A 27,572-nucleotide genomic window follows, 5' to 3' on the forward strand; every position below is an offset into this window, starting at 1 on the left:
GAATAATAACGTTTTTTATTCATTTGGTAAGTGTGTCAAAACGTCTGTCGTTTAATATTGAAATACTTGCAATTATTATGGGATATAAAATTCTGAAGGGCTTACTGAACGAGTAGCATCGCTGCTATAGTGGGCGAACCCTAAAATCAATATACGAACATATAACTCCTCCGTATCACTCCATTAGCAACGTATATCTATTTCAATGATGTCAACCTATATGACAAAATATTGATCTATGTTCCGAGAACAGCATCCGATTTATATATGACAGTGGTATGGGCGTTAGTTAATTACGTAAAATTTATCATCGAACGTATACGATTACGTCTATTTGATATGCGGCAGCACTCAAAACTCATACATCAGACCTAATTGTTGAATATGTAACAGTACGGCTCCTATCCACCTTGCATATTTACCTCGCAATTATTCTCTTAACTATCGTCAACACACACGGAAAGCACCGGACACAAAATTCGCCATTAACCCGTCACTCTTATCAGCCCTCCAATTCACCCTGTAATTTTTTCATTAATTTTGCAAGGAACCCGCCAATGAGCCATCCCTGTGATTTTTTGTTGCTTCGAAAATTGAAAGTCTACAAACGTCACGAGTTGGCAAAACATGCCCGAAGCAAGCGACAATAGACCGTCCGTCCTCCCACATCGTTGCACTCAAAAGAGGTTTGTGTTCATGCATCGGCCGTAATGAAAAGAGCGTTTTGTTAGTTGTGTCCATAAAGCTATGACTACGTTATAAATATTCTGAGCCAGGATTCAGAACCCACCCACGATACTGCACGGGGTTTGTGTGCGTCCTGGCAGTAGCGTAGATACATACATGGTACTTACAGGCAGAAATGGATACAAGGAATCCGTTGATACGTAAGAGACGTCCAGTGATGCCAGTTAGACGAGAAGCGAGGCAGTCCTGCTTTTAACGACGGATTTCAAGTAGAAAAAGGTCTACGGTCTCTGGTTTAATCGAACGGCCATTCGATTCAACGATAAGTGCACTGGGTCTTGCGGTCATTTTCTTTACAGGGGACGACGTAATTTCTCAGACGTCATCGGCCTACACTTAGGACGAGGTATGGCGAGGGTACGTAGAACAACGAGTTCGGCCGTTCACCAAAGGGTAAGAAAAGATCTCTCGTCTCCGTGTCACCGCACCCAATAACACGCGGATAATCACGATTTAATGGCTCAATAACGTCTGCCACTGCGCCTTACTATGGTCCTCGAAACAATTTATCGGTCCCGCCAGTCAATAAATTCACCTTTTGAGTTGTATACGAGCCTAAACTGGTCCCACTGCTGGTTTAGTACCTGGCGATAAACCTACTGAATTCCAAGGGAGAAACTGCATGTATAAACAATAAGAACACAAGTAAGATATATTAAAATCACAAGTAGTTACCTAATGAGTAATCGTTAGAATTCCCGCACAGTGCCTACAGCAGATGTCTGAATACGATTAGGACTTGTGCGGACATACTGCGTAGATTGCCGACATGAAGATTTACATTGTAATACAATGGTATATGATGTAATAAAAGATACAGATAATTTTCATCGAAAAAGATTGCAGTTTCCGCTAACAGTTTGTAACGATAGTGTGATAAAATTAGACTAAATTATGAAATCACAAAAATAATATCACCGCTATGACACGGATCGCAATCCAATGCAAAGAAAAGTACAAAAATTGTTTACAGAAATAGTTTATCCTCGACAGTGGATACATCCAACCTAACTTTACCATTTTCTAAATATTTTACCAAACAACAATGTAACAAAATGCACTCAGATTATCGGCAAACACGAAAAATTCACGATCTTCCACTGCTAATCAGACTACTCGCTCAAAAACAATGAATCGTTAATCGAGCATAGAAAGTGAAGAGAAAAAACAATTAAATTTGCAAAAGGCATGGAAATATGTTTACAAAGTATCAATTATTCAAAAAGCAAGCATTCCCTCTAGACGAACTCACTCCAGTTCACAAGGTATTGTACTTTCTTTCCATTTACTTGGTGTCCGCATCTCCAAATAACAATGTGCAGTGCCACGGTATCGTTCACTATTCATATTCTCCTTCTTCAATCAGGATAAAAAAGAACACAAGACACTTCAGGACACGCGACTGCACTTACATTAGCGTAAACTATATCCCTAGTGATTTACTAGTCACGTACTTTTCTAGCGCGTCTTAAAATTCGCCACTAGCGCCTGTCCTATCCATAGCGGCGTGTCAGCGATCTATCTATCTGCGGCTGAGTCGCTAACCTTGCTTCCTTTCCTTACGGCTGTATTGCCAATGGGGGACATGTGCCAGGAGTCGCTAACCAGTACAACTTCCTATAGATGGACACTGAATCGTCATAACCACCATTGGCCGGGTAGCGACGCTCTATTTTAAACCGCCGTCCGTAGTTCTCACGCAGTACCGGAGCGCTGCAATCGCATTCACCTCCTATTGGAACGTCTTAGCGAAAAGGAAGCTATACTGGAAATAAAATATATCTATCCTTCCATTGTGCGTATCCAAGATGGCTTCCCAGAATCCAAGATTTTCTGATGACATCTCATGTCAGGTATTATTGCTGAACATCAATTTGTGAGGCTGAAGAAAATGATACACGTCCTTGGGAATCCTAGTTCGTTCCGTCGCAATTTTAATCATCATTCGCTGCATTCTGCCTTTGCTGGATGATAGATGGTGTCTTTTCATCCGCCGGTAAGTGTAATATGTACATACATACGTATCAGAGATCGGTAAGAAAAGTGAAAGAATTTGATAGAAGTAATAATTAGTTTTCAATGCCATAATATATTACTAGTGTCTCTCGTGAATTGTGTATAGTCACTGTAGTCTACATTCTGAAATTCATTACTGTAGGCGTTCAAGGAATCCTCGTGTCTCTACTTATACATATAGATACGTTTGATCGAGATACAAGAATACTCTCTGCACTGTTAGGTAATTTGAGAGCGTAGTTTAAATTAATTTAGCATAGCTTTCAAGTCGATTAAATTTAGTTGTAGAACTTATCAAGCTATACTAAATTGATATTATCGTAAGTACAATCTTATACGTTATTTTTTTTCGACCAATTATATAAAGCCTTTTACACACAAAATAACATAACGACGTAAGACGTAAGTGTAAGGAAACCAACTAATCAAAATCTAGTACTGTCCCTTTGGGACAGGGGGAGTACTAGATCCTTAAACGGATTGTGAAATAGATTCGTAAATGGATGAACAGAAGTTTCGAGAACCTAACTCATAAGTAGTGATATGCCTAGAGGCATTTATCGCCAGGCGGTCTAATAATTTAATTACTTTAGATGACTTTTGTTTTGTAAAGGTTTCCAATAATTAAATGAGACAGTGATACGTTACAAATTACATATGAGTGTATTCAACTGTCACATGGAGATTCGATTCCCTGCTTGGAAAGATTCTTTATCTGTAAAATTTTGTTTATCCCGCCTGCAACGATAAACCAGATTTTCTTCAAATAAAAAGTTTTTGCTCAAACAAGTCGTTATATAATATTCCACAGTTCAACGGAGAGTAAAACATTGCAAGCTCAGCCATCAACGTCAGCGTCATTATACTCGTAGTTATAAACTATTGAAAGCCATAATGTTTTATTTTTTCACTTTCAAACAACTTTGCTTCTTGCCATACAAACTCTTTTTATTCGACGTCGATTACGATTCGCCTCTGGCGCGTTTATTTGCTCGTTAGTAAGTCACTGCGAGACAATTGGTCTATGCATGTATTAAGCTTTTGTCAGATTGATTAATGACTTTCGAAGTACAAGCATCTAATACCGGTTTAATAGAAAGTAAAATAAAAAAGTTTATGACCAAAAAATTATCGTTCGAATCTATTACAAATGAAATAGATCGATATAAAATACTGACAGCTCGATAAACATCGTTGGAAAATTATTAATTCCGTATAAAAATGATGCCGAAAATAATATCGAGCTCTTACAAGAATACAAAATAAACTCTATCGTTGGTCATTGGCGAGCAAATGAAATATTTTTCCTTTTTGAATCTACTGCTGCTATTGTTTCCATAAATTTGTTGCTGCACAATGAAAAATAATTTTGTAACGGAATCATCACAGTTATGAAGACTAGGATTGAACGAACGGCCATTGTGTAAATAACGTGGGCCAAATATTTCTAGTAATTCGAACCGGCAGTTACAGACGTTACCGACAGCGTTGACGAATGCACCAATAGCATTGCGTGCTGAAACTATTGATGAATGGATATACCGAACTGCAGTAGTCCCACCGCCCGTCGATACCTGCAGATCAGATAGACAGGTGAATGACGCAATCATGACCGTATTGTACAATCTCACAGGAGGTACATTAATTAATTAAACGTCACATAATTCCTCGTCACCAGTCGTAGTTTCACCGTTGAAATATCTTCGTAGATATAATTTAAGTGTCCTAGTATAAACTGTCTCGGTTCATATTGACTCGTCACAAGCTCGTTAGTTATACAAATCCCGATACATCTTTTAGGTCGTAAAATAAATCCAAATGTCTTGAAGTTAATGACGCGTCCCGAATTCCTTTAAATACAAATTGAACTTACAGAGCAAGAGAATGCACGGATAATCAAGGAGAAAATTTTACGCTGGGAATCGTAATACTCATAACTGATATAACTTATTTTGACATAATAACGTGGAACGTGGGTGTTGGCTGTGCCATCAAAGCGGCAAACCTTCGGCAGTCGTCGACGGGTGTGACCGCAAATTCTCATGGGAAACGCCGGCGATGATTTATCACGCGTGAGCCGTGCGTCCACGTACGTCCTCTATACAGGAATAACGTTCATCTGAAACTATATGCGTAAGCACGTACCATGTGTAGGACAAACCTTACGCGCATACGATACGTACCATTTTGTTTGTTACTTACACTCAAAGCAGCGACACAGCGATATTAGGCGCGCCGCTGCAGATAATATCCTGCGGATCGCTCAGTCGCCGTAAATAATAATGAAGGTTTTTATTGGCAATAATATTTTACATATGATCGGCCGGTGGGCCCCATGCTTGGGCCGCGGAACGACCGGGCCCCGAACACTCGAAGTGACTCTGCGGGAAGCTGAAAGGTAGGACTGCCAAGGTCTTTTCAAATTCTCGACAATAAAGGCAAGAAAAAAATATTGTCAATGCCCAAGGCCATGTCGTATGTCCTTTTTCCTCGCATCTTTTTTTCCTCATCTTACTCATCTTATTTATCCTTACATTATTTTTTTTACAGATTCCAAAAGATACAAAAGAGAAAGTATTTTGGAGAATGCGAAGGCCACTGAGTTTTTTAAACTCAATTTAGACTGCCTCTTCTGTATGTCAGAAATGCTAATGGAATACATTGAAAATCATTTTACTCTTCGAGGCCTTGTTCGTAAGTAATTTTGTACTTGTATTTTGGATCCTCTAGAATATTATAAAAATAGGCTGCCACAGCAGCGAATCCTGTCAATTTTCACTAAAATCTTTTTTTGTTAATAGGATATACTTATATTCTACTTCCAACGCATTCTGACGTTGTAAGGGAGTGGTTACAGTCTACATGAAACCATTGATATGACTCATTGGCATGACTCACTTTATTCTAAGGAAGACGAGTAGTTGATAAAAAAAGGTATCGAGCTACCCTATTCAAGGTAGGGTACCCTATTGATAGGTAATGGAAACGTAATTACTGAATAAATTCTCTACTAGGCAAAAATAGACCCAAATATTGTCTAGCTGATGTTGAAAAAGTCCTTATGCATGAATCGTCCTCACTTTTGCCTAATGGAACGACAAAAAAAGCGTTACTGTAAACACAAATGTAAATTCCTAAATCGTCTAGAATGTTGATTCAATAGCACCCTGGCAAACTTGAATACGAGAGTATCTTTTTAACGTAGCTTAGCGCGTTTACACTAACTCCACGGGCTCTAGAAAATCTTAAAGACCTAGTCTCTCGCAAGTCCTTTTCAAATATACGCGAGTAAATATAACAGCCGGGTACAGAGACAAAGAGCCGCGCACGGTCTAACGAAACAAAAAAAAAAGGGAGAACGAGAATGAAGAAATTGTTAAAAATTTTACTGACTAGTGATTTGTGAGGGTATTGGCTAAAATAATAAGAAGCGAAAATAAGGAAATCGAATCGCGTATGTAAGGGAAAAATTCATAGTGTCACGACAAAGTCAGCAGGCATTCCAGAGGAAACCGTGTGGTAAATTTATACTTCCGTAGAGTATTGTGCATAATACGTTTTTGGCTAAATAATTCGAAATGGTTTTCCGCGCGTTGATGGAATTCCATCCGTTCATTCCAGGAGAGCCATTCCGGCTCGTTGATATTCAGGATTGTGGCGCCGTGGCAGTTCGCATCGTCTCGCCGAAAATTTCCTTCGACATAGAGAATTCCAGTGCTCGCGATTCCACATGGTTCCTCAATATTCCAGGATTCTGCCGTTGCATCCCGCACAGCGGTTTTCAGCTTTGCGAAACACTTTACTATACAGAGTGGATGTAAAATAGGGATTCCGTATAGTAACTGTACTCGAAGGTACGCGTCACTGGGATTGACTTGGGCTACGAGTGCAAGGATATTTACATATAAAATAGGGCTACGTAGGAGGTAAAAATATTGTAAGATCTTCTCAAAGATCAACAGACGCTTTTATAGATCATGTTTTAGCTCACATACCAAGAACAAGCATTTCTGTTCCATCGTTACTCGTAAGGACATCGTATCTGCAAAAAGCATTGTAAATAGAAATATTGGATTCGGGAAAGATGCAACCTTTACCTGAAAACGTTTCATCCAGTGAAAAGATTTCAGTACTCCGAACATGTTCCGGAAACTTCATATCCCATAAAATCGAGCTGTAAAACCTGGGCAGACATAGATACATGCTAACTGAAAATGTATACGGTAAGATAACCTTTAAAGATATTTTTTTAAAATGCGCGTGCAAACCCTATTTCTATACGAGTATATCGTTTTACATCTGTAAAACATAAAGTCCCTTGTACTCGATTTATTCAACATTAATGTTATGTAATATTATTAAAAGTTAGATCAGGTTAATTTATTGTTCCCGTTCAAAGCACGATGCTCACAGGAGTTAACGATCTCGAAAACATCAAGTCAAAGGAAAGCACCGTCTAATATGAAGCTTACGTCGTTCGATACGGTCTGAATTTTCCGCCAGGTCGAAAGAATCTGCAGAAAATTGGCTGAGCTTTGACCGATCCCGTAAGCTTGGCCATCTGCATTACGCGGCAGTGAGGCATCCATGTAAATCTGTATACGTAGAGGCAAGCAAGTGTGAGATCGCGCAGGAGACACTTCAGCACACTAGAGGACTCTATGAATACATTATAGAGAAGTTATCTCTAGAAGAGGTCAGGTAGTTCCTACTGTACCAGGAGCATCTCTTCTTTCGGCATTGTCCAATAAAAAGTCTTGAACCACCAAAAGCCAGATTTCTCCCGAAGTATCAATTCGTGCCAGCATATAGCGATACAGGATAGAGTGATTAAAATTCAGCAACATTATAACGTGCATGTAGCATATGACGTGTAATTCTTTTCAAATTACAAATAATTTTAACTTTTTTTTTTTTCAATGGTGGGATCTGCCTTATGATGTACATTTTATTGGTATAACATCCTTTGCACGTTTCGTCTCAGTTCTCGTCTTTCCCAGTAAATTCGAATGAAGTCGAAGAAATACGTTGTGGATGGCCGCAGTTGCTCCCTTCTAGACTCACTCGTGAGTTTCAAGGATTTGCTTTTGAAGGCTCATGCATTCACGTACGGAAGTCCGTTGCAGACGGACGTGAAGTGGGTCGAAAGCACTTTATGCGAACTCGCCACTACGTCTATTTGCGGCGGCGGTGGCTTCTTGCCTTGATTGTGAAGGATTCCCTTTATATTTATATACGGTATACATAACTTTATGTATATTCCGTATTTGCATATATGTTTATATATATATATATATATATATATATATATATATATATTCTCACGAAAATAGTAAGACCTTGACGTTCCACTCTATGGGGAATGTTCCTTCCGCAAAGGTCTAGTGCATTTGGTTCCATCGTGCGTAGTAAGAGCAAAAGAGCAGAGGATTCCTCCTTCTCTTCCGTCATTCCTTGATCCCTTGATATCTTCATTCTCACGTTTACTCCTTTCGCGAGAGAGATAGAATCGAGAGAATCCCCGCAGCGCACCAGTTTAACATTATTCCGCGCCTTACCTATATTCTACGAACCGCGAAATATATTCTTGAAATTCGCAAATCATGGCAAACACTTGTACAATTTTTCGTAAGGAACATAAGGATCCTCGAAAAAGCTTGGACAATGAGATTGTTCTTTTTTGTAAGCTTTGTCTTTTTCTTTTCAGTATTGCATCATGGACACCATGGCAAACATCTTAACCCGACCACGTAGTCCGCAGTTCTTTTTGAGATTGCATTCCGGTGACGTAGCCATGCCGCAACTTTAGATACTCTTTAACTGTTCTTACATCGAAAGGTGAGTTGGAAAGTAGTTTAGGTACGGCTTGAAGTACCAGTGACTCGTACGACGTCGCGACGCCAGACGTCTCGAAACTCGTACGTGACCTTTCCTTGTCCACATAGCTTGACTCGTACACCAGTGGTGAAGGCTATGGATTTTTATTTGCTCAACTGTGTGTTGTATTTTCCATCGTCGAACGGAGAAGCAACAAACCGCGAAAGAAACTTAAATCGTAAAAGTTTAATGGGGTTACGATGCCCGCAGAGCTTTTTCCCCAAAGTTCACCATTCTCGTCCCGCGTAGGCTGCCCATAGATATCACGTATATATATCTATCAGTAAGTTAGATCACTGATCCTGTATTGTATATATCTGGAACTGTCTATCAATAATAAAAATGGAGGTATCACTGATTTCGAAGATTTGAAGAAGTACAATTGTACTTACAGAAAGTATATCTGATTTATTGGATAAAAGAAAATGATAAGTGATAACGCGTTTATGTGGTATATTTGTCCCGATTAGAAAATTAAGAAATCTAATATCAGATTCATAGGCTCCGGAGGGATTCGAACCCTCGATCTCCTGTTTACTAGACAGGCGCTTTAACCAACTAAGCCACGGCGCCAGTAGGGAACTTTGCATGAGGATAACAATTTTTTCGAACCTTTTATTATATAATCAATCTTATTTAATCCTGGGCAGCTCGTTTGACTAGTCGACAATAAGTTCTGATACGCGCAGTAATAAGGCTCTCGGTTAATATCCGAATTTCGAGCCGTTAAAATGGTGAAGTTTTAAAGCCATTTAAAACGGACGGCACAGCATCGCGACATAATCGGCTTTTACGTGGCACCGGAAAGATCGTTTCGTTATATTGAACTTCATCAAGGCGGCATGATTTACACTTTTTACAGCATATTGGTGAAAGTTTATTTTACGAGCGTTCATCCAATATCCAGAGGCCCATGCAATGAAGGACCCAGCTGGTAGTAAAATTAGATTTACTCCGAGCGTCATCGACTCGAGTGGAGTATCCGATTTCGTATTTAGGTGTGGGTCTATGGTTATCAAATGTTCGATCTTTCTCATTCATTTATCGTATTATCTATATTCACTGTATGATATAACTGAGTCGATAACTTTATATCCGATCATCATGCTGTGTGAGCGTACTATATAAGCGTTGTAAAAAACGAAAAGTTTGAAATGATTTTTCAGACGATAAGGTATATCCTATCGAATGTCACAGCTACGAGCATTCTCATTAGTCATTACGTCATTAGTAACAATTAAATAGTCGTAATCGGGTAGGAAAATGTTCTATAGTCGTTCATTAAGCGAATGGCTGGGCTCGATGTACATTTAAGGTAGAAGCACTTTCGCGAATATATTTCAATAAAAGGAGATGCACTTCATGGGATGGAGGTAAAATTTTTCAAAGTTTTTCAGATATCCCATTGGACGCTGTACTTTTATTTCACATCGCTCGTGCGATGCCCGAAAGATTTCCGCCAACTTTTCGAAAGTTTGCTTGAACGTCGAAGCGAAACGGAAGTTATTTGAAAGCTTACCCGGCAAGGTTTCTTCATTATTGCGCTTTTAATGAAGCTTAAAATATTCGCAAGCGATTTTCAGTCGATTCTCGCGCGTATTACGTGGGAATAGGAGTCGGTAGTAGTGAAAACGGCGGATGGAAAGTGAACGAAGAATTGAGGAAAAAGTGGAAGAGAAGAATAACCTATAGTCACGGTCGCTGCCGTTACACTCCTATTCATTCGTTTCATTGCGGCAGCCCTTAGGAGTAATGTTCGCGCGGGAGACTCCGTAACTGTAACGTTCGTAAATACCCAATTATTCATTTCCTGCGGAAACTTTCTGGCTAATTGCCTAAAGTTTTACCTTTTTCGGAAGAGAGCGGGACCCTGAAAGTGGAAGGGCTAAACGGCCACCAGCCAAGCTCGGGGCTAAGTGCTGCCACTGAAACTTGATGGGCCACAATTATTATCGCGAGAGGTTCAATTGCTGAAATTAATTTTCCCTTTGTCACGGAAATTTCTAGGGAAACCATTATTTTCGTTTAAACGATTCCGCTGCGAATTCATATTTGTACAATATAATTTTTAATAAATCGCACATTTTAGAAGGGAATGATTTGCACGGATAAGGAATAGTCTGGTAAGTAGGTCCTGTGGAACAACGGATAACGCGTCTGACTACGTATCAGAAGATTCCAGGTTCGAATCCTAGCAAGATCGATTAATATTTTCCAGAGTTATTATTATTCTCTAACAATATTTGCAGGCGGAAATAATTTTTTTTCGATATATTGCTGAAGTCTAACATTTTAGTAAAGAGAAACTGGTATTTTTACGTTTAGGCATATGTTACGGCGCTTGATTTTAAAATTGAAATAGTTTTCAGGCGTAGGAAGCATAATGTTTACAAATGCTTTTTTTTATTAATAAACTCATCTCTACATTTTATTGTATAACAATTCTTACGTGGAGAAGTAAAATATTTATTTTGAAACAGAAAAAAAATTGTGGCCCGTGGGGGGATCGAACCCTCGACCTTCGCGTTATTAGCACGACGCTCTAACCAGCTGAGCTAACAGGCCTATGGTAGACGTTTGACATACTACACTATTCAATGCGAGATTATTTACCAACTATACTGGCATAGTGAATCCTGACGATCCTATACACAAGATATCAGTAGATTTAAGGATAAGAAAGATTTATGTGTACCTGAAATAACTAATCTAAATCTGAGATAGGTGGTGCTATTGAATTGAAGTGATTCGTAATATAATGTAATCGGTTATAGTACATGCTATCAGTAGCGAAGGCAATCTTATAAGAATAGCACTTATTTTGATTGTATGAGTGAGTATGAGTGAGTTTAGCTATCTAATATCAACTTTGCCTTATATTACTCTTTTGTCCATCTTTTTTCTCATTTTTATTTATTGTTAGCTACGGTTATTTATTCTTTTCTCTTTGTCAATAACTTGTTTATTAAATTAATCCCCGTCGACTTGAGCATATTTTAATTTATTGAGCCAGCCTGTAGTTCCAGAATTAATTCTCTGTCGTTGCAAGTTTCAATTTCAAAATAGAACGCGGTATGGTTACTGTCAAAGGCGATTGTTCGGATTGCTTGAATTGGTTATTAGTTAATAAGTTTCAATTTTGCTGTCGAGGTTTATATTTAGTTTGGAGTTAATGTTGCGTTCCACGAGTCAATTATGTCACGCAAAGCGTCAAGTTTTCGAGACCTGTTTCATTCTAAAAGTACATGTTCTATTTCTAGGATCTATTTTACTGGTTTATCTTACCGTTAAATTTGGAACTAGAGAGTATATACTTTCTTTTCCCCGCAGTTTTATTGACCATTTCCAGATGTGTCCTTCCTTTGTAATCTGGGTATCGGAGAGTCACCAATGATTTTTTTTCAAATATTATTTATTATTGATTGTTAACAATTATTTTCAATAGAGTATAAGCATATCAATTATAAGAAACATAAAATATTTGTTTCGAAACGAAAAATATTGTGTGGCCCGTGGGGGGATCGAACCCTCGACCTTCGCGTTATTAGCACGACGCTCTAACCAGCTGAGCTAACAGGCCTATGGCACACGTTTAATATACAATGCAATTGAACACAATCATTCCAAACTACCTTTTAGTATATTAAAATTGATTATATATTCAATTTAGCCAATTTAAAAGTTCTTCTGAGCGTGAAATAAAGTATTATGACATTTTAGATTGTACATATGTTTAAAAACGTTTTATTATTATATATTCAAAGACCAGTAAGTAAAATAACTAGATAATTATTCAAAAATTATACATTTAGAAATTCAGGTTTTTACTGCAGCATAAAGCTCACGTAGTTATCGGTCCATTCCAAGTAAAATTAACAATAAAATGAAGCCCCGCGAATTTCGATATTATTACAACCAATTGCCAAATTACCAAAAAATTGCTACCACCCGATATCGTTCGATAATGAAAAACGATATCCAATATTACGCAGGTTCGTATTTATAAACGAAACTTGACACACGCGAAGCAACAAAAGCCAAAGCGCAGAAACGTGTAGGTCAGAATTTTATGGTCGATCCAAGAACCCTGAACCCTCTCGTCATCTCGAAGGCCCAGAACGTGATATGGCTGACATACTCCGGCATAGTGAAAAACATACATTCGCTTGTAGGAACCGGACCGACGCTGTAAATCTTCAGCTTTATGTTACGATCTTGAAAATACGTCGAGAAAATGTTGGCCGTACGCCAGTATCACCGACCGCGCACACATTACGAGCCTGAACGTGTAGAAGGGGGTGTCGCGTTCGGTATCAGCATTTAATGAAAATTCGGTGATTAATACCCTCGGTACGTGGATTCTACCTTCCGGAAGTGATAGACACGCGGCTGCATTGATAAAAACGTAGAGGCATCCCGACGACAGGACGACGACCATTTTTCATCGACGCCCAACAAATGCCGGCCAACGAATTTTCGATTAAATTAAAAACGAGCGACGTCACTAGCACAGGCTGTAAATTTACATTCTCACGGGTACGTAGACACGTGACGTACCAATCCCGGGATAGTTTCGCAGGATATTAATACATACGGCATAACCGACTGGGTCCTTGCCCTTGCGGGAATGCCACTTTACGCTCCGGCAGCTGCGAGCCATTCCCATCCTTGCGATTGTGAAACCCCGGACGATGCGACCGTCGACAATATTTCATCGGGCCTGACCAAAAGTGCAACTCGTCAAAGAGACGTACGCGAGTGGCATTGGCAAGCGATTATTAGCATATAAACTAGAAAATATTTTATTGCCATTCGCAGAACCGTGCAGCCGTCGCTGTGTATCTACATACGTATATCCTACCTTACGTATCCTCTTCAGTGCCCCAGCATCACTATGGCATTCAGATGCAGAGAGATGAAATGCAGCATAGAGTGCTGAAGGACATTTATTGATCTTTAACGACGTCATTAGGCAGACCTTACGCCAAATGGATACCTATTCTCTTGGCTACCTTTGATACAAGGTAATCATCACTGTAGTACACTGTAGCATACTATCGGTTATGTACAGAGGTAGGTATAGCGCTGGTAGAGAATTAGCGAATACCAAATCAACATTGCTATACGTTTTATATTGACTGTGTTTCCAAAGAGAAAAACAGAAGTTTTATTAGGTCGTGGAAATACATGTTGGGTTGTAACATAAATAATTTCGGTTGTAAGCGGCAGGACGCTATTCTACTTATACCCAAAGTTGATTCTGTTATAACCCTATATAAAGTCGTAGATATTACACGAATCGAGTTCCAATAATCTCTTGTGTAATTAACTAAAATATATTATATTAAAGGGGGATTACTAATAAAATCCTCTTGGCGTCTTCCTTTTACATGCAAACGTATTCTTATTTTGTCATCGTTTTGACTAGTCTCAAACTGACCGCTGTAGAAATCCATAACGACACGTGTCACGGAGCCGTAAACTGGGATCGTAGACCTTTATATGCCAAATGGCTGGAATACGCATATCCGATAAAGCTTTCGTTGAGGGATAATTTAATGGGTCATCAATTTTGCTTCGTGCCACGTGCAATTCGGTACGTTTGAAAATTTCACGAAAACCTTTCATAATTTACAATTGAGATACAGGGTGGGATGAGATAAGTCGTATTAAATTACTAATTAAAATTTAAACCCGAAGTCACGTTGAACCCCCCAAAAAAACACGTGTAAAAGACTATGCCAATTACAGGAGTGCTGTGAATTCCTCTAAAAAAAAGTATTGAAATCATATCATTAATGCCAAGTACATAGTACTGCTTGGCGGGTCCATTCGAGGAATTCTAAAGTACTTACTTTAAACGTACTAATAGTATTCCAAGACTGTACGTTTGTTATACGCTTTTACCGTGATTCTTTTTGACGAGTTATCGCTAAGATGCTCTACATGTATAGACAGTTGACGTTAGTTTTGAGTCTGAAGACAATGAACGCAACGTTATATCAAGTAATGCACGGACACGTGCAACAGAGAAGAGGGTACTATGGTGCGAACCGCCAAAGCGTCGCTCGTTGCGTCCTTTTCGCAGAGCATCAGCGCAAACGAATCGGCCATATGGCGCTAGCGTAGCCCTCGCAAGGTTTGGCCTTTCGTTCGCACCGTAGTTCTCTCTCCGTTGCACGCACGGCCCGAGATACGTAAACTGTCACCGCGCACTCTCCTCTCTTACGTCACCGCACGGCGACAAGCAGGACGCCATTAATGACGCTCAGTTACATGATTCGCTTCGTTGCCTTGGCTGTATCGCCGTTTGCCTGAACTAGGCGCAAGACGCGACCGAGTCTCTTGATAATTCGTTACTGTTATAATGGGCCACGGTTTGCAAGAATCCAATGTCTATAAGCATATAAGATATACACAATGCATTTAGCGACACAAGCTCAATATAATCACTATGGGTAATTATATTTTAATCATTGCCTGCCTTAAATTCTTATACCCTGGAATCCCTTGAGGTAGATATCTCATTGATTTTAATTCAATTAGAAATTTTATCCGTGCTACACATTCTTTAACTTGGTCGCGTCATCAGCTGCGATAATAGAGGAGAAATAAAACTTATTTCCTTCAGGCACCGCAGGATACAAGTAGTACCATGTAAAATAATATGAAGATCTTCTTATTGAATATTCAAACTATTTTTCATGACGGATTTGCGTAATAACAATTGACAGAATAAAAAATTAATATTACACCTCCTCCTCGTAAATTTCATTTACAATGAACAGGAATTGTATAAGAGCAACGAAGGAGGGTTGCAAAAACTAGCACACGTGACGCTGCGTTTACTTGCTAGCAATATAGGAAACACGAGTAAATTATGATTTCGTAGTAACAAACACTCCTTCGAATATGTTATAACCGCAGATATTCGCCCCCCACGAAAACGTCATATATGTGGAATATAGTAAAAATATATTTTTTATTATAGAAATATATATTGTTATGCCCCTACGCTACTCCGATACTCTTGTTTGATTTACATTCGTTAGACATAGAAATAGTAAGACCTATCGCGCGACACCTCGGCACAGTTCTACGATCCTAAGTTATCAAAATTATATTTCGGCATAAGAATATCTTTTTCTAAGCTGCTCTGCGAGCATCTGAAAGCAGTCGTCATAGTCCCTATGTACGGCGAACATCGTGTGAAACAAGTAGAGTTACAATAAAGAAGTTACAATAGTATTCTATGAGTATACTCATAGTAATTTCCATATCAAGGGGTCTCGAAGATTATTTACCAGACCTTACGGCATCACAATATATGTATACGTATATTATTTTACGGATATTATGTCTGGCGGATGTTTTGTCTTTCAGATATTTGGACGTGAATACAAAAACATGGCCCAAAATGATATAATTATTAATTCAGGACGCAATTTTATAACTTGTAGGATGTATCCCTCCTCGTAAAATACATTTAAAAGTATGTAAATATACTCTACGTATACATGGGATATATATGTATACGGTGCGGCGAAAATTGTACATTCGTGATATACATAATGTATAATAAAAAATATATTTGTTACTATATTCTACCTGTATACGTCCTCATTGAGAAGGAAGAGGGGGGAGGGAGGGGTTCACGAGTTTTGCAATTAGCGGAAACTGAGGCGGTACGTTTGTACAATGCTGGAAATTACGTATCCAAGCAGTGGATCGTGATTGCTATACCAGGCAGACTTACAGCTTTGTTTGTTACGTGAGTAAAGAATTCTACGAGAATTTACGTAAATTCTGTACAGCGTCGCCTTGTCGTATCTGCACCATTGCGAAAGACAGCCAGAAAAGTATTGCTAACATAACCATAACCTAACGTTCATTATCCGGTTGGTAATTCAGGAACGCGACAGCCCAGCTACGTGTATATATTAATGACAGTGTGCATAAACAACGACATAAAGATTTTCAAAGCTACATAAGACAGATATCAACATCCCTCGTTGTAGCTGTGCAAATTCTTACTATATCCTTGTGTTTTCATAAAAGTCTCTACGAATCGCCCCGTCTGGCAATAAAAGCATGGGTCCATATCACGCGGCCATATTTTCGTAGTAAAAGAATGATGGGCTGGATATTTATTATACGAGTGACAGGAAGTGAAATATCCGCGAGCCATCAGGAGACTCCCTTGCAATAAGCCGATAATCCCCCGACGTGAAATCCTCCTTGCGACTGGATGTCACGTAGTGTCTGATATATATACCGCTGTATTACCGCTTTACGTTTTACTTCGGCCGACCTAGGTAGGTACTCGCTAACATCACGTGTGGCATTTCTGACAACTCTCAGGTATACTGCATCCATATTGCCACCATTATCACGTATGCACTTTATATACGACGTAGGTAAAAGTCAAAGGACATTGAATTGCAACGTGCAAAAAGCTAAGGGCGGTCGCCACCATTCGCCCGGTATGTACGAGCAGCGTGTTACGTGTAAGTTTTGCAATAAAAAAATGGCAGGCGTTGCGACATAAGAGTAAACAGCCGAGTTGTACCAGAGTATCAGGCAGTTATTTCTCGTAGCGTCGAAGTTTAATTGAAGATATTTTTTCTTTTCGATAGCCTACAGCCGTGCGCTGAAACAACTAATTATCACTTTGTTTCTCGACGTTTTACGAAAGCACCGGGAAAACTTTGTCCTCGTAATCTACGACGTTCACGGTTCACCCCGCTTTGTAGCGCCAGTGGCAACGCCGACAACTTTCTAACGGATTGCAATAAGATTTCTCGAGTTCAGGGTATATCGCCACTGACCCGTACCGGATATTCCACTGTATAGAGCAATTCCATTATACAAAGAAGAGAACCTGTACCGGGAAAGCTTTCCTGCGGGCTTCGAACTGTCCGTAGACTGTTCGGTCTCGCAAATTATCGAGACTCGGCAAAGTCCTCCTTTTCTTTGCTGATAGTTCGCGAAAGACAGTTCGACCCTATAAGTAGCCAGTGAGCAGCGGCCTTCGGGTCGAGGTAGAAAGAAAGCGGATAACGAAGGGAGACCAGTGAAACTCGGTACCGAAGGTAGATCCTTAGCGATTTCAGGTGTCGTTTCCGAGGAAGTATATAATGACGTGTGTACAATTAGGGCGATCCTGAATGCTGACGTGTATACATGGCTGCTCTGGTAGGTTAAGTAGGTACGTTTAGCAGAGAATCCTTGAGGAACTCGAATGATATCGGCAGTGAGAGTGAGAAGGAGAGGAGCATACCGGGTAGAAACATGGCGGACAGGACGCGACGTCAGATAAGCTAACAAATGTCCTCAATGAATAATAATAAGAGAGCCAGTCCAATTTGTATTGCATTTACGTTGGGCGACATCCTACCGTAATTTATATAGCTACCTTCGTACCTACCTGACTACCTACCTACCTGACTATACCTACCAACTCGGCCGCGAGTCCACGTCCGCTTCAAGTTAGATAACATCAAATTAAGCCCAACTGTTTTCCAAGCGCCTCCTTCCTTCTCGGCAGGGCGAATTGAAGTGGAGCGAAGTGGAATGGCTCGCCGGGCCAACCGTGTACCCGAGAGTCATTGACGTCATTGGTACGCCCGGCGACCCAGATGCACACCCCTAACCTCCTTCTGCACCGTCTATTACCTTTCTGCTACCCTTCTGGCGGTATTATTAATTTCGGTGCAACTCAAGAAATAAGCTATTTCGAAAAAGTTCCCTCGATTCCCACTAGGCATTTAAAGTTTCTCCAGGACGCCTAAGGAGTCACCTAAGTTTACGTTTGTCAGGTAATGTTCAGTCGAGCTTTACGCATTGCTGTGGCGTTCGGATTTCGCTGTTAGAAGTGACTTTGTGCTGTAAAGTCTTTGAGGCTCGATTTGCTGAAGAAAATCAGAAAATGTGCTAAGCGCCAGTAGTAACAGTGTATGCTTAACATGACTTGTCAACTGAACAAACGTTCTTGTGCACTATACAATATTATGATAAATCATAACAAAAGAGAAAATTATATTAGCAGACAAAAAATGTTAAATAACCTTTGATTCATGATTATGGGTCACTCATTATGTATGAGCATTGGTTCGTTGAAACGTAATGTGATTGTTATTCCGAGAAAAGTGATATCACTGCATGCATTCACAAAAAAAAATAATACTTCATCGATCATCATTCGTGCCTAGTCATATAGACGAGCTTGGTGATTCTATGGGTCAATGACCTATAGCATGGAAATAAAATGCCCACAGGATATTGCAATTTCGGTACGTGAGAAAAAAAAATAAATAAAACCAGCCTTTCAAACACGAACGTAGTGTTTATTCAAACGTCCATTTGCACATTGTATTGCTCCAGATACAAAGCCGGCAATATTATTTCCCGGCCACCGAGAATATCCTAGAAAGAGGGAAAATCAACAGCGCGCTTGTACCACGTGAAAAATGAATCAATTCTAATCCCTTTAATCCAAAATGACCACGTATCTATCGAATTGATCAACCGCACGACCCAATGCTGTAAAGTTGCTTGAGGAATTAATCGAATTTTTGTTTTCTGCTGATTAAAATATAAAAATTCTCATTCAAAACTCAATCGTTGGTCAATCGAGTTAATTGATAAGTTAAAGACTCACCTTGAGCCAGAATCAAGTTTTCCATCTCAAAGTGCAAGAAGCTTTCTTCCCTTCTACCAGGCTCACAGGAAGATGACAGCTTGCACTTTACAATGTGTCTACACCATTTCCCAAGGACATTTGCCTCAAGATTTATGGCCAATGAAATGACAACAAGGATAGCTGCGTCGTCGAGTAAAACCTGACGTGTGCAGCGCATCGTGTATCCACTTTGCTACACAAGTTCTATGCTCGCTCAATTCGCGTTTACGTACACCCCGAATTAACCATAAACGTGGAGTAATTTACAATGAGAAGTACCAATAGAAGTTCACAGGTGTACGTCGGCTTATGTTATTCGGCAGAATTCACGCGATAAGAATTCACAGGGAAATACGAAGCGAGATAATAGCGTTCCGAATGAATATTACTATTCCTATTGAAATATAAATCTATATGCGGTCACGTGACTTTGTCGCATTTGAAGAAAATAAAATTGTATGAAAAAAGGTGATATCAGTGTTTTAGACTTCCGGAAAGAAAATATCTACCGTCGTTACTCACTTTCAGCCGGAGTACTACTGCTCTCGCAGTACTGTCCTGAAGTGGGCAGATTAAGAGAATGAGCTACGTCATTATTAAAAGCCCTTAAAGTGTCACTTTGAAATAACCGCAGGTCTGCGTACTTTACAACGCCAAACTTTGGATTGCCTGATGACTCGAGGGATCGTGAAGAGACGAAAAGAATAAAGAAATAATATAAAACGATTCTGTGGCTTCTGGCGAAACAGACGAAGTTAGTAAAAAAAAGTTAGAAATCTCAAGAGATTCCAGAACGCCAGACAAGACCGGACGCGAACTTCTGGTCGGTAATGTCGTAAAGCGCGGCACTTTTGAGTACCTAAAAAAAAAAGAGTGTATGAAGGTGGCAGAATTTCGCTGGACTTTTTTTTTTGTTAACCTTGTTTCGCTTGCAGAACCTAGCCACGTATATATATATATATATATACACGCGCATAGCTAAAGCTACGGTAAAATCGAGCTAGCCGGTAGAAAAGCTTTACGTTCGTCGAGGGTGGCCAATCGGGACACGAGAATTTATGCGAAACCGCGAGTGTAAAGGGAGGCCTATGGTGCTTTTTCACGGGTCTCTGACGTTACAGTACAGGAAAGGGTGGCTGGTTAGACGAGAGTGGGACTATATTTAAGGGGCAACCGGCCGTAAAGGACAAAAGTTGCCTCGTTTCACAGGCGCGAGCTCAAGCTGCCGTAACGGTTTAACATCTCTCCTGGCTCTAATGGGCTGCAGTTGGAATAGTTTCAGAAAAATGGGAAACCCCCGTCGTATCCTATATAGCGAACTCCCATCCGAACCCCGAAGAGCAAACTTAAATAAACGCCCGTCCGGATAAAACGATTTACTGGCGCCCCGCGAGCGGATAACAGTACCATTTGTACGTAATTCCGTACGCGTTATCTGCACTCGAAATTGTTATGGAAAACTTTCGACGCCCTATTCTACGTTCACGCCCTTTACCGCCTCTTGGAAATTCGCTACGCGCCTGATAATACTCCTTGTCTAGCGACGTGGATGTATAGCCGGGGATGCAATTTGCGCGTGTACTTGCGCTTGGAAGAAGAAGCGCGTCCAACGTGCGCTCCGACGTACTATGGGTAACGGAGATATTCAAGGCTCCCTCCCTACTACTTTACTCGGGCTGCTTTTTCTCATCGCATTATTACCCACGCGTTCTTTTCGTCGGCGAAGAATGAAAATTACACTCGTTTCGCTGAGCTATATACATGCAACTACCTATAACTGTCAGAGTTACCGGTACATTTTGCATCGTAAAGAAACGGGCAAATAATAATACACGATAGCGATAACGAGGACCTTTACCACGTGAAGAATAGTAATTTAATAATGTGGGTAATGACGAGCGATGAAATTTGGATTCCGATGGATTTAGATTGTATACGATAATGCATCTACGATAATCTGTTGTAATCGGGTTAAATGTATTCTGGGAAAATGTTACTAATTGAGAGATAAATGCATTTTGGGATATATCCAATTATGGTTTTACAATTTGCAATCCATTTCATTTTATACTCGATAACTATGGTATTAACGAACATATCCAGGATTTTTGTGAACTTGAAATGTTACGTTCGCTGTCAGTCCCTTTATATTTTACTATATTGTATTAATATTGTTCGTATTCGTGTTCGTGTTCCTATTCGTCATTAATGAGTGTCGTATGTCTAGTATAATTAGTAGTGATTTGATTGAGTATAGTTTATGTATGGATCGGACATTTATCACTTTAATGGTAACTGTGACCATGACTTTCGGCGCAATGGAAGAATTTGCTTTCGAGGGAATCAACAATAGTATGACAGGCATCTGTTTGACATAAACCAGCTATATCCGACGCTGACATTTCGGGAGTCACTGATGACTCATGGTGCACTGTTAGCCAGACGTCAATCGAGTCATGATTCATGACGCATATAGGGTTAGACCACGAAAATCGTAAATACAGGGAACATGTTAGATAAATGATTAATGGTTGAATTGACGTTTCCGAAAGTAAAGGTTTGTTTGATCAACATTATGTTTTAATCGATAATCATAATGTCAGAAACTTCACTTTTTAACAAAGAGTATACTCGCGTGAAATGGCACTTGTTTATGTAATAAAAATCAACAACATATTTATTATCATAAATTTAATCACAAGCAGTCGTGGCCGAGTGGTTAAGGCGTCTGACTAGAAATCAGATTCCCTCTGGGAGCGTAGGTTCGAGTCCTACCGACTGCGAATGTTGAATTTTTTTTTCGTCTTACACGATGGCAACCGACTAATTATGGATACGTGAAATAAAATTAATGAGAAAAAATTACTGAAATATGATATATATATATATATATATATATATATATATTGGATGAATATTGAAACATTGGTTGATTGGTTCATAATCTAAATGTACGTAACATTCAAAAGTAAAAAAAGTTCTATTACACGTATAATCCTTGATACGAATGATAATAAATAATAATTATTAAGTGAAAGCTTCTTACGATCAATAACCAGCTGGTTTAAAGAAACTGTCGAAAACTTGAAAATTTGTTTAATAAATTTGTTTTAAACTTTTGATACCAGATGGCGCCCAACTTCCCACACCTTCTCGAAAGTAAGTTTTACTTATAGAGCGTAGATGTTTGGCTATCGACCAAAGAAAATTAAGATCATACTTCACAGGATCATTTCTGTAGTATATCTTCACATTCTCTCTACTCAAAAGTGGAGTTGATGCAGCCACGATGACGAGGAATAGTCCTCTTTCCTGAGCGTGAGGACGACTCGGGAACTTGACTTGTTTCAAGTTTCCAGTCATCGATGATCGTTCACCTTCTGTACTCCGTACGGAAGGTATGGAAAGACGGGCTTTCTGAGTGGTCCCTTTTTATTTCATTTTAAAAAAAAGTTATTTTCAGGCCAAGTATAAATGTTTTAAATTTTCCTTTTGATCCTCAATTCTCTACGCTTCTTGACTTTTGCGTTTAATACTTTACGTTTTGTATTCTGTAATCATTCTCTTATAATACAATTTTGAGACTCTGCCAAACTACATGGGCGTCACAAAATGCTTTAGTTCAATATGTATTTCAGCGAATACGTAGATAACACTTTTTATGAAGCAGAAATCGAATTTTTTGTAGAGCTTATCAAATAGAGAATATGTTCAAGGAGCACTCAAAATATTTAAATATACGTTATATTTTCTCTCTACACTATTTATCGTCATACGGATTCATTAAGCAAACTGAATTGAAATATTCTTCAAATAAATGAATAATTATTTTAATTGCAATTAATACTTTACGCCAAATACAACAAACTGATTGATTCTATTTCAAAATACTCCCTTTTTAATAAATTGCACGCATACGAATGAAAATAAATAATAGATGGACGCATTCACTTCGAGCCACTTAAACCACGTGTGTTAACAACTACTTCCACGATCAATATTTGAAATTAAATTTATTAAAAATAATTTTACTTTAAAAATAGAATTAAAGAGGGACCACTCAGAAAGCCCATATTTCCAAGCCTTCCGTACGGAGTACAGAAGGTGAACGATCATCGATGACTGGAAACTTGAAACAAGTCAAGTTCCCGAGTCGTCCTCACGCTCAGGAAAGAGGACTATTCCTCGTCATCGTGGCTGCATCAACTCCACTTTTGAGTAGAGAGAATGTGAAGATATACTACAGAAATGATCCTGTGAAGTATGATCTTAATTCAAGGTACCTACCCTCGATGATTTTCTATACACTGAGACATAGTTTTCCTAGCGAGAAAAGAAGAGTCAGCCCTTGGCCATCTGGCGACAGCATAGTAAAACGATGTAACCGCATACGAAGCATCGCAGAAAACTAGTCATACCAAAATATTACCTATAAACAAGACTCCTTGAAATACTAGCCGATAAATACCCACTTACCCACCAATCATTAATCGAATGCCCATCGCGCAGTTATACTTATGCACTTATGCAGCTCGTGCAATAAATTCGCCATGAACGCCAATTACAGTCGTGTCCTCTGGCAAGAAAGTCACTTAAAAGCGAAGCAGCAAAACTGTTTGTCAGTCCATCGAGAATTCCTTTGCAGATGAAATCATTAAAAAATACCCAAAATACCCTATCGTCGAAAAGCTACCTCCCTCGTTAAATCAATCCCAATATATTCCAACGATTAATCTACATAAAACGTAAACAAAATTCAACAGCAAATATTGCACTGATATAATATTCTACATGCAGCGTTCAAAGCCCTATCGTAATTACGAACAGTCCCTGCATTGCAGATGTTTCATTTCTCGATTTGACAGCAGATTAAATGTCCTTCCCTTAACATTTAGCGTAGTTCGGTCACGGAGTTAGCACGCTTTGCGGTACGCTTTCCTCCAGGGGTTTTACACGTGGCATGTGCAAACGGAGTGTTTGGTGTGTTTGGAGCGCATACTGCTCGAGGGCAACTCACGAAGGCGACAATAAACAAATCTACGTGTACGTTACTTGCATTCAGCTATGATATATTCACGCTTTGGGCAGCTTTGTTGCCCTTGCGATAGTAATACCTTTAATGTTGACCATTCCTATCGTTTGCTTTCGGGACATTACATCTGACTTAATGGGACATTTCACATTAGTGCGGTGTCGACAAAATAATACTTGCAATTTTTTACAAAGATCCTATCGCTCAGAAAGCCCGTTATACACTGTAGCATGGTTTAATTAACAAGAGACAGTAATGGCTGTTCACAAAAGCATATATGTATATATATATATATATATATATATATGAGGAGTCTTTTTATCTCCGATCGTGATAGCGTAAAGAGAATTATTTGATAATGTAACATTTCTCGGAAACACTGGTAAGCCCTGGTGTTCAATAGTGATCGGTCCTGACTGACCGATAGCCAATTTCTTCGTTGCTCGATATAATGCGCAAGGTGTAATCTCGTTTTTTATCGGGCCTTTAGAAAACCCTCCAATTAACTCGCATAACATTATCGTAATTACGCACCCCGCCTACCCTACGTGGCTACCGATAGGTTTAATACCTTTGAAATATCCAATCGCTTTTTCATGAGATTTCGGAGGAGTTATACTTCCCCTACTTTGGTATCCAACATCGTTCGCGTTGCTAGTGCGAAATTACTTTATACATCAGAACATCCCAATAGACCTCGCTGAGAACCCCCTGTATATGATTTATATTGAAGAACGAAAACAAATGTATCGGCTGACAAATCACACCTGTTTTTAACGCGATACCTACGATCGAATCTGTACGATGCATGAACAGAGGTATTTTTAAACAGCCGCGAATTATTAGAGATTCAGTTAAAAAAAACAATCTCGATTTCTTTACTTTGTTACTGTAGACTTTTACGTTGGACGAACTGAAAGCATGGGAAACCATATGACTTCGGTGACTTACAAAGGAATATCTGTATAGCACGACTCCGTCGTGAAATTCAATTTGTATTCGTGCAAAACACATGCGACGAATTCTTTATTTTGAATGTAAAATCATATTCGGAATATTCATGGGCAATGCTTTCTCGGTTATATTCGCCATTGACGGACTTCTTAAAAATAATTGCGTCATACATAAAATACCCGTGTTTGAAATCCTACGGGAGAATCGTCGGCTATTTTCGTCTACCAATATGGAAAAGTTTACCCGAGAGCCGCAGATCGGTTTCAGACATGGCGAAGGACGTAACGACGGTGCGCCGATCCCATCGGCGCGTATTAAGAGCAAAATAAAATTATTTAAAACTCTCGGAATTCGGCGTCCACCGGCTGCCCGTTCAGTGGCCACCAGCCAGCCAAGCCGGCCATCCTGACCATCCTGGATGGCCTTTCGTTGGATCGCAAGCACGTTCATCAGACAGCCTGCTCACGGATGGCCACATTCTGATAGCATTATATTCCAAAGCCTCTTCCCTGCGTCTCCGACCCTCTTACACACTCGCACGCTACTCTTACCACTTTCGACCCTGTATTCCTGGACACCGTGTATATACCTCACCCCGGCATAATCATTGCCTTCTGCCTTTCGCGCCGCAGCCCAGCCAACTTAAAACAGTGAAAACTCATTACTCTCGCGCATTCTTACCATTGGCAAGGTTATGCGGCTCGGGCCCCAGGATGCTTTAATAGGACGTACTCTTCGGCTCCTGGATTATGAGCTGAAGTACGATCCTGCTGTGTCTCCTTCTCATTTGGATTTACATCCACGAGCCCCTGAGAAGAATTTCACGCGATGAGCTTCAACGTCTTGAATTTCTCTATCGCACTCGCTGATCTTGCCTGGTTGATCCAATCTCTCAGGTTGTTCTTCGCAACTGCTGAACAGCCTGTAAGCCGATAACCGAACTATTCAGACTTACTTAACATCCTATTTAATTACCTTACAATTTCTCAGGGTACGGCGCGGATACGTCCTGGAAACGATATACCGCAGCGGTAGCTAAAGCGCTTGGACGCCGAATTCCAAGGAGCCAGTGACCTTATCACGAGGTGAGACCTCGACTCTGTTACACCAGACTCACTGGATTTATAAACTGAGATAAATATTTCACGGTACAAGGCAGCTCCGTTACGTCCAAACTACTCTGTCTCTCTCTGTCTCTCGTACGATCGGCCACAAAAAGCTTCAAACAGAATACGACAAATTATTCTCACAGAGCGTATACCTGTGAGTATCGACTGAAAATACCTGAAAAATCTCATCACTGGACTGGTATACTTCAAAAATATTTCTAAATAACCTGGCGACACTTTTACAGGTAACACAAGCGTCTACGTACAATACGGACAGGATCCAATGGATAATTACCCAGGATCAAATGATCACGATGCATCATATTTAACTTAGGTAAGACCAAACGCAATACAGGCATTAAGAACGTAAATAGACGGGGTCAGTGAAGTCAGTGTACCCGACAGCCATTTAACTCATTAATTCATCTTCTAATAATAGGTGTCTTAAGCATATTATAATTAGCCGAGATTGACGGCGGCGCTTGAATTGTTTACTGAGAACAGAGTCGTGCGGGTTACATTAAGGACACGCGAATGGTAAAGTGGAAGGCGGCCATAATAATATGACGTGCCGCATAAACTTCTACCAGCCGTCCAGCCCTCTCCCCCCCGCCTACCAATGTATACCAGTTTCTCCGCGCTGTAACCTGACGTCTCTCGGGATTTTATTAACCGTGAATGTTTAACGTGCGCCGTAGACTCCACTCCCATGCCCAGGTCTCAATAACCGTTGCGCTAAGTGATACAGGACACTTGGCTCTACGCGGAGCCACTATTACCATCGAGTTTCTTTTGTTATGCGCAAGTGTACGTAGATCCATGGATTTAATGGCGGGACTAGTCCTGCGTGCAATCTTGGCTCTTTCAATATCTCCCAGTGCTATCGAGAGTCTGCGCGCAAAGATTTCCTACGGAATTGGGTAACGCCTACGCAGACGGTTGAGAAGTTGCCTTTTGATTTTGTCCCACGATATCGCCATTAGCTTGATACACGGGCAGCTCAGGTGGCCAAGTCGAGCGAGGAGACCGGCTCTGGTAACTGTAACTTGCATTTACATACTGGCGCACTGGGCATGCATGAATAAGCCAACCACCGACGGACTCAAGTAGTCTAAACACCTTTACTTACTGGAACGATAAACCAGAAACCGTGAAA

General features: G+C 39.9%; 1 protein-coding gene and 6 non-coding genes across 8 annotated transcripts in view; 2 read left to right on the plus strand and 5 right to left on the minus strand.

Moving 5' to 3' along the window:
* Window positions 1–27,572, minus strand: part of LOC107270177 (mannosyl-oligosaccharide 1,2-alpha-mannosidase IB) — a 96,587-nt gene that overhangs the window by 5,072 nt on the left and 63,943 nt on the right. Inside the window, exon 3 of one of the 2 annotated variants that reach the window (XM_015744957.2) lies at window positions 26,029–26,229. The exons of the other annotated variant lie outside the window; for it this stretch is intronic. Within the exon in view, the coding sequence (XP_015600443.1) occupies window positions 26,200–26,229 (30 nt within the window). The 3' untranslated portion in view covers window positions 26,029–26,199. Of the gene's footprint in view, window positions 1–26,028; window positions 26,230–27,572 lie in introns of those variants that run through there. 2 annotated transcript variants of the gene reach the window in all.
* On the minus strand, window positions 9,140–9,213 carry Trnat-agu. Its single transcript has one exon. It is a non-coding gene; the product is annotated as a tRNA-Thr (tRNA).
* Window positions 11,132–11,205, minus strand: Trnai-aau. Its single transcript has one exon. It is a non-coding gene; the product is annotated as a tRNA-Ile (tRNA).
* Window positions 12,147–12,220, minus strand: Trnai-aau. The gene has a single exon. It is a non-coding gene; the product is annotated as a tRNA-Ile (tRNA).
* Trnas-aga lies at window positions 22,023–22,104 on the plus strand. The gene has a single exon. It is a non-coding gene; the product is annotated as a tRNA-Ser (tRNA).
* On the plus strand, window positions 22,532–22,747 carry LOC112494724. The gene has a single exon (XR_003060471.1). It is a non-coding gene; the product is annotated as a small nucleolar RNA U3 (small nucleolar RNA).
* Window positions 23,377–23,592, minus strand: LOC112494725. Its single transcript, XR_003060472.1, has one exon. It is a non-coding gene; the product is annotated as a small nucleolar RNA U3 (small nucleolar RNA).

This window comes from Cephus cinctus, unplaced genomic scaffold (assembly GCF_000341935.2).
Source record: "Cephus cinctus unplaced genomic scaffold, Ccin1 Ccin1_scaffold0709, whole genome shotgun sequence".
In the NCBI taxonomy this organism is placed as follows: domain Eukaryota; kingdom Metazoa; phylum Arthropoda; class Insecta; order Hymenoptera; family Cephidae; genus Cephus; species Cephus cinctus.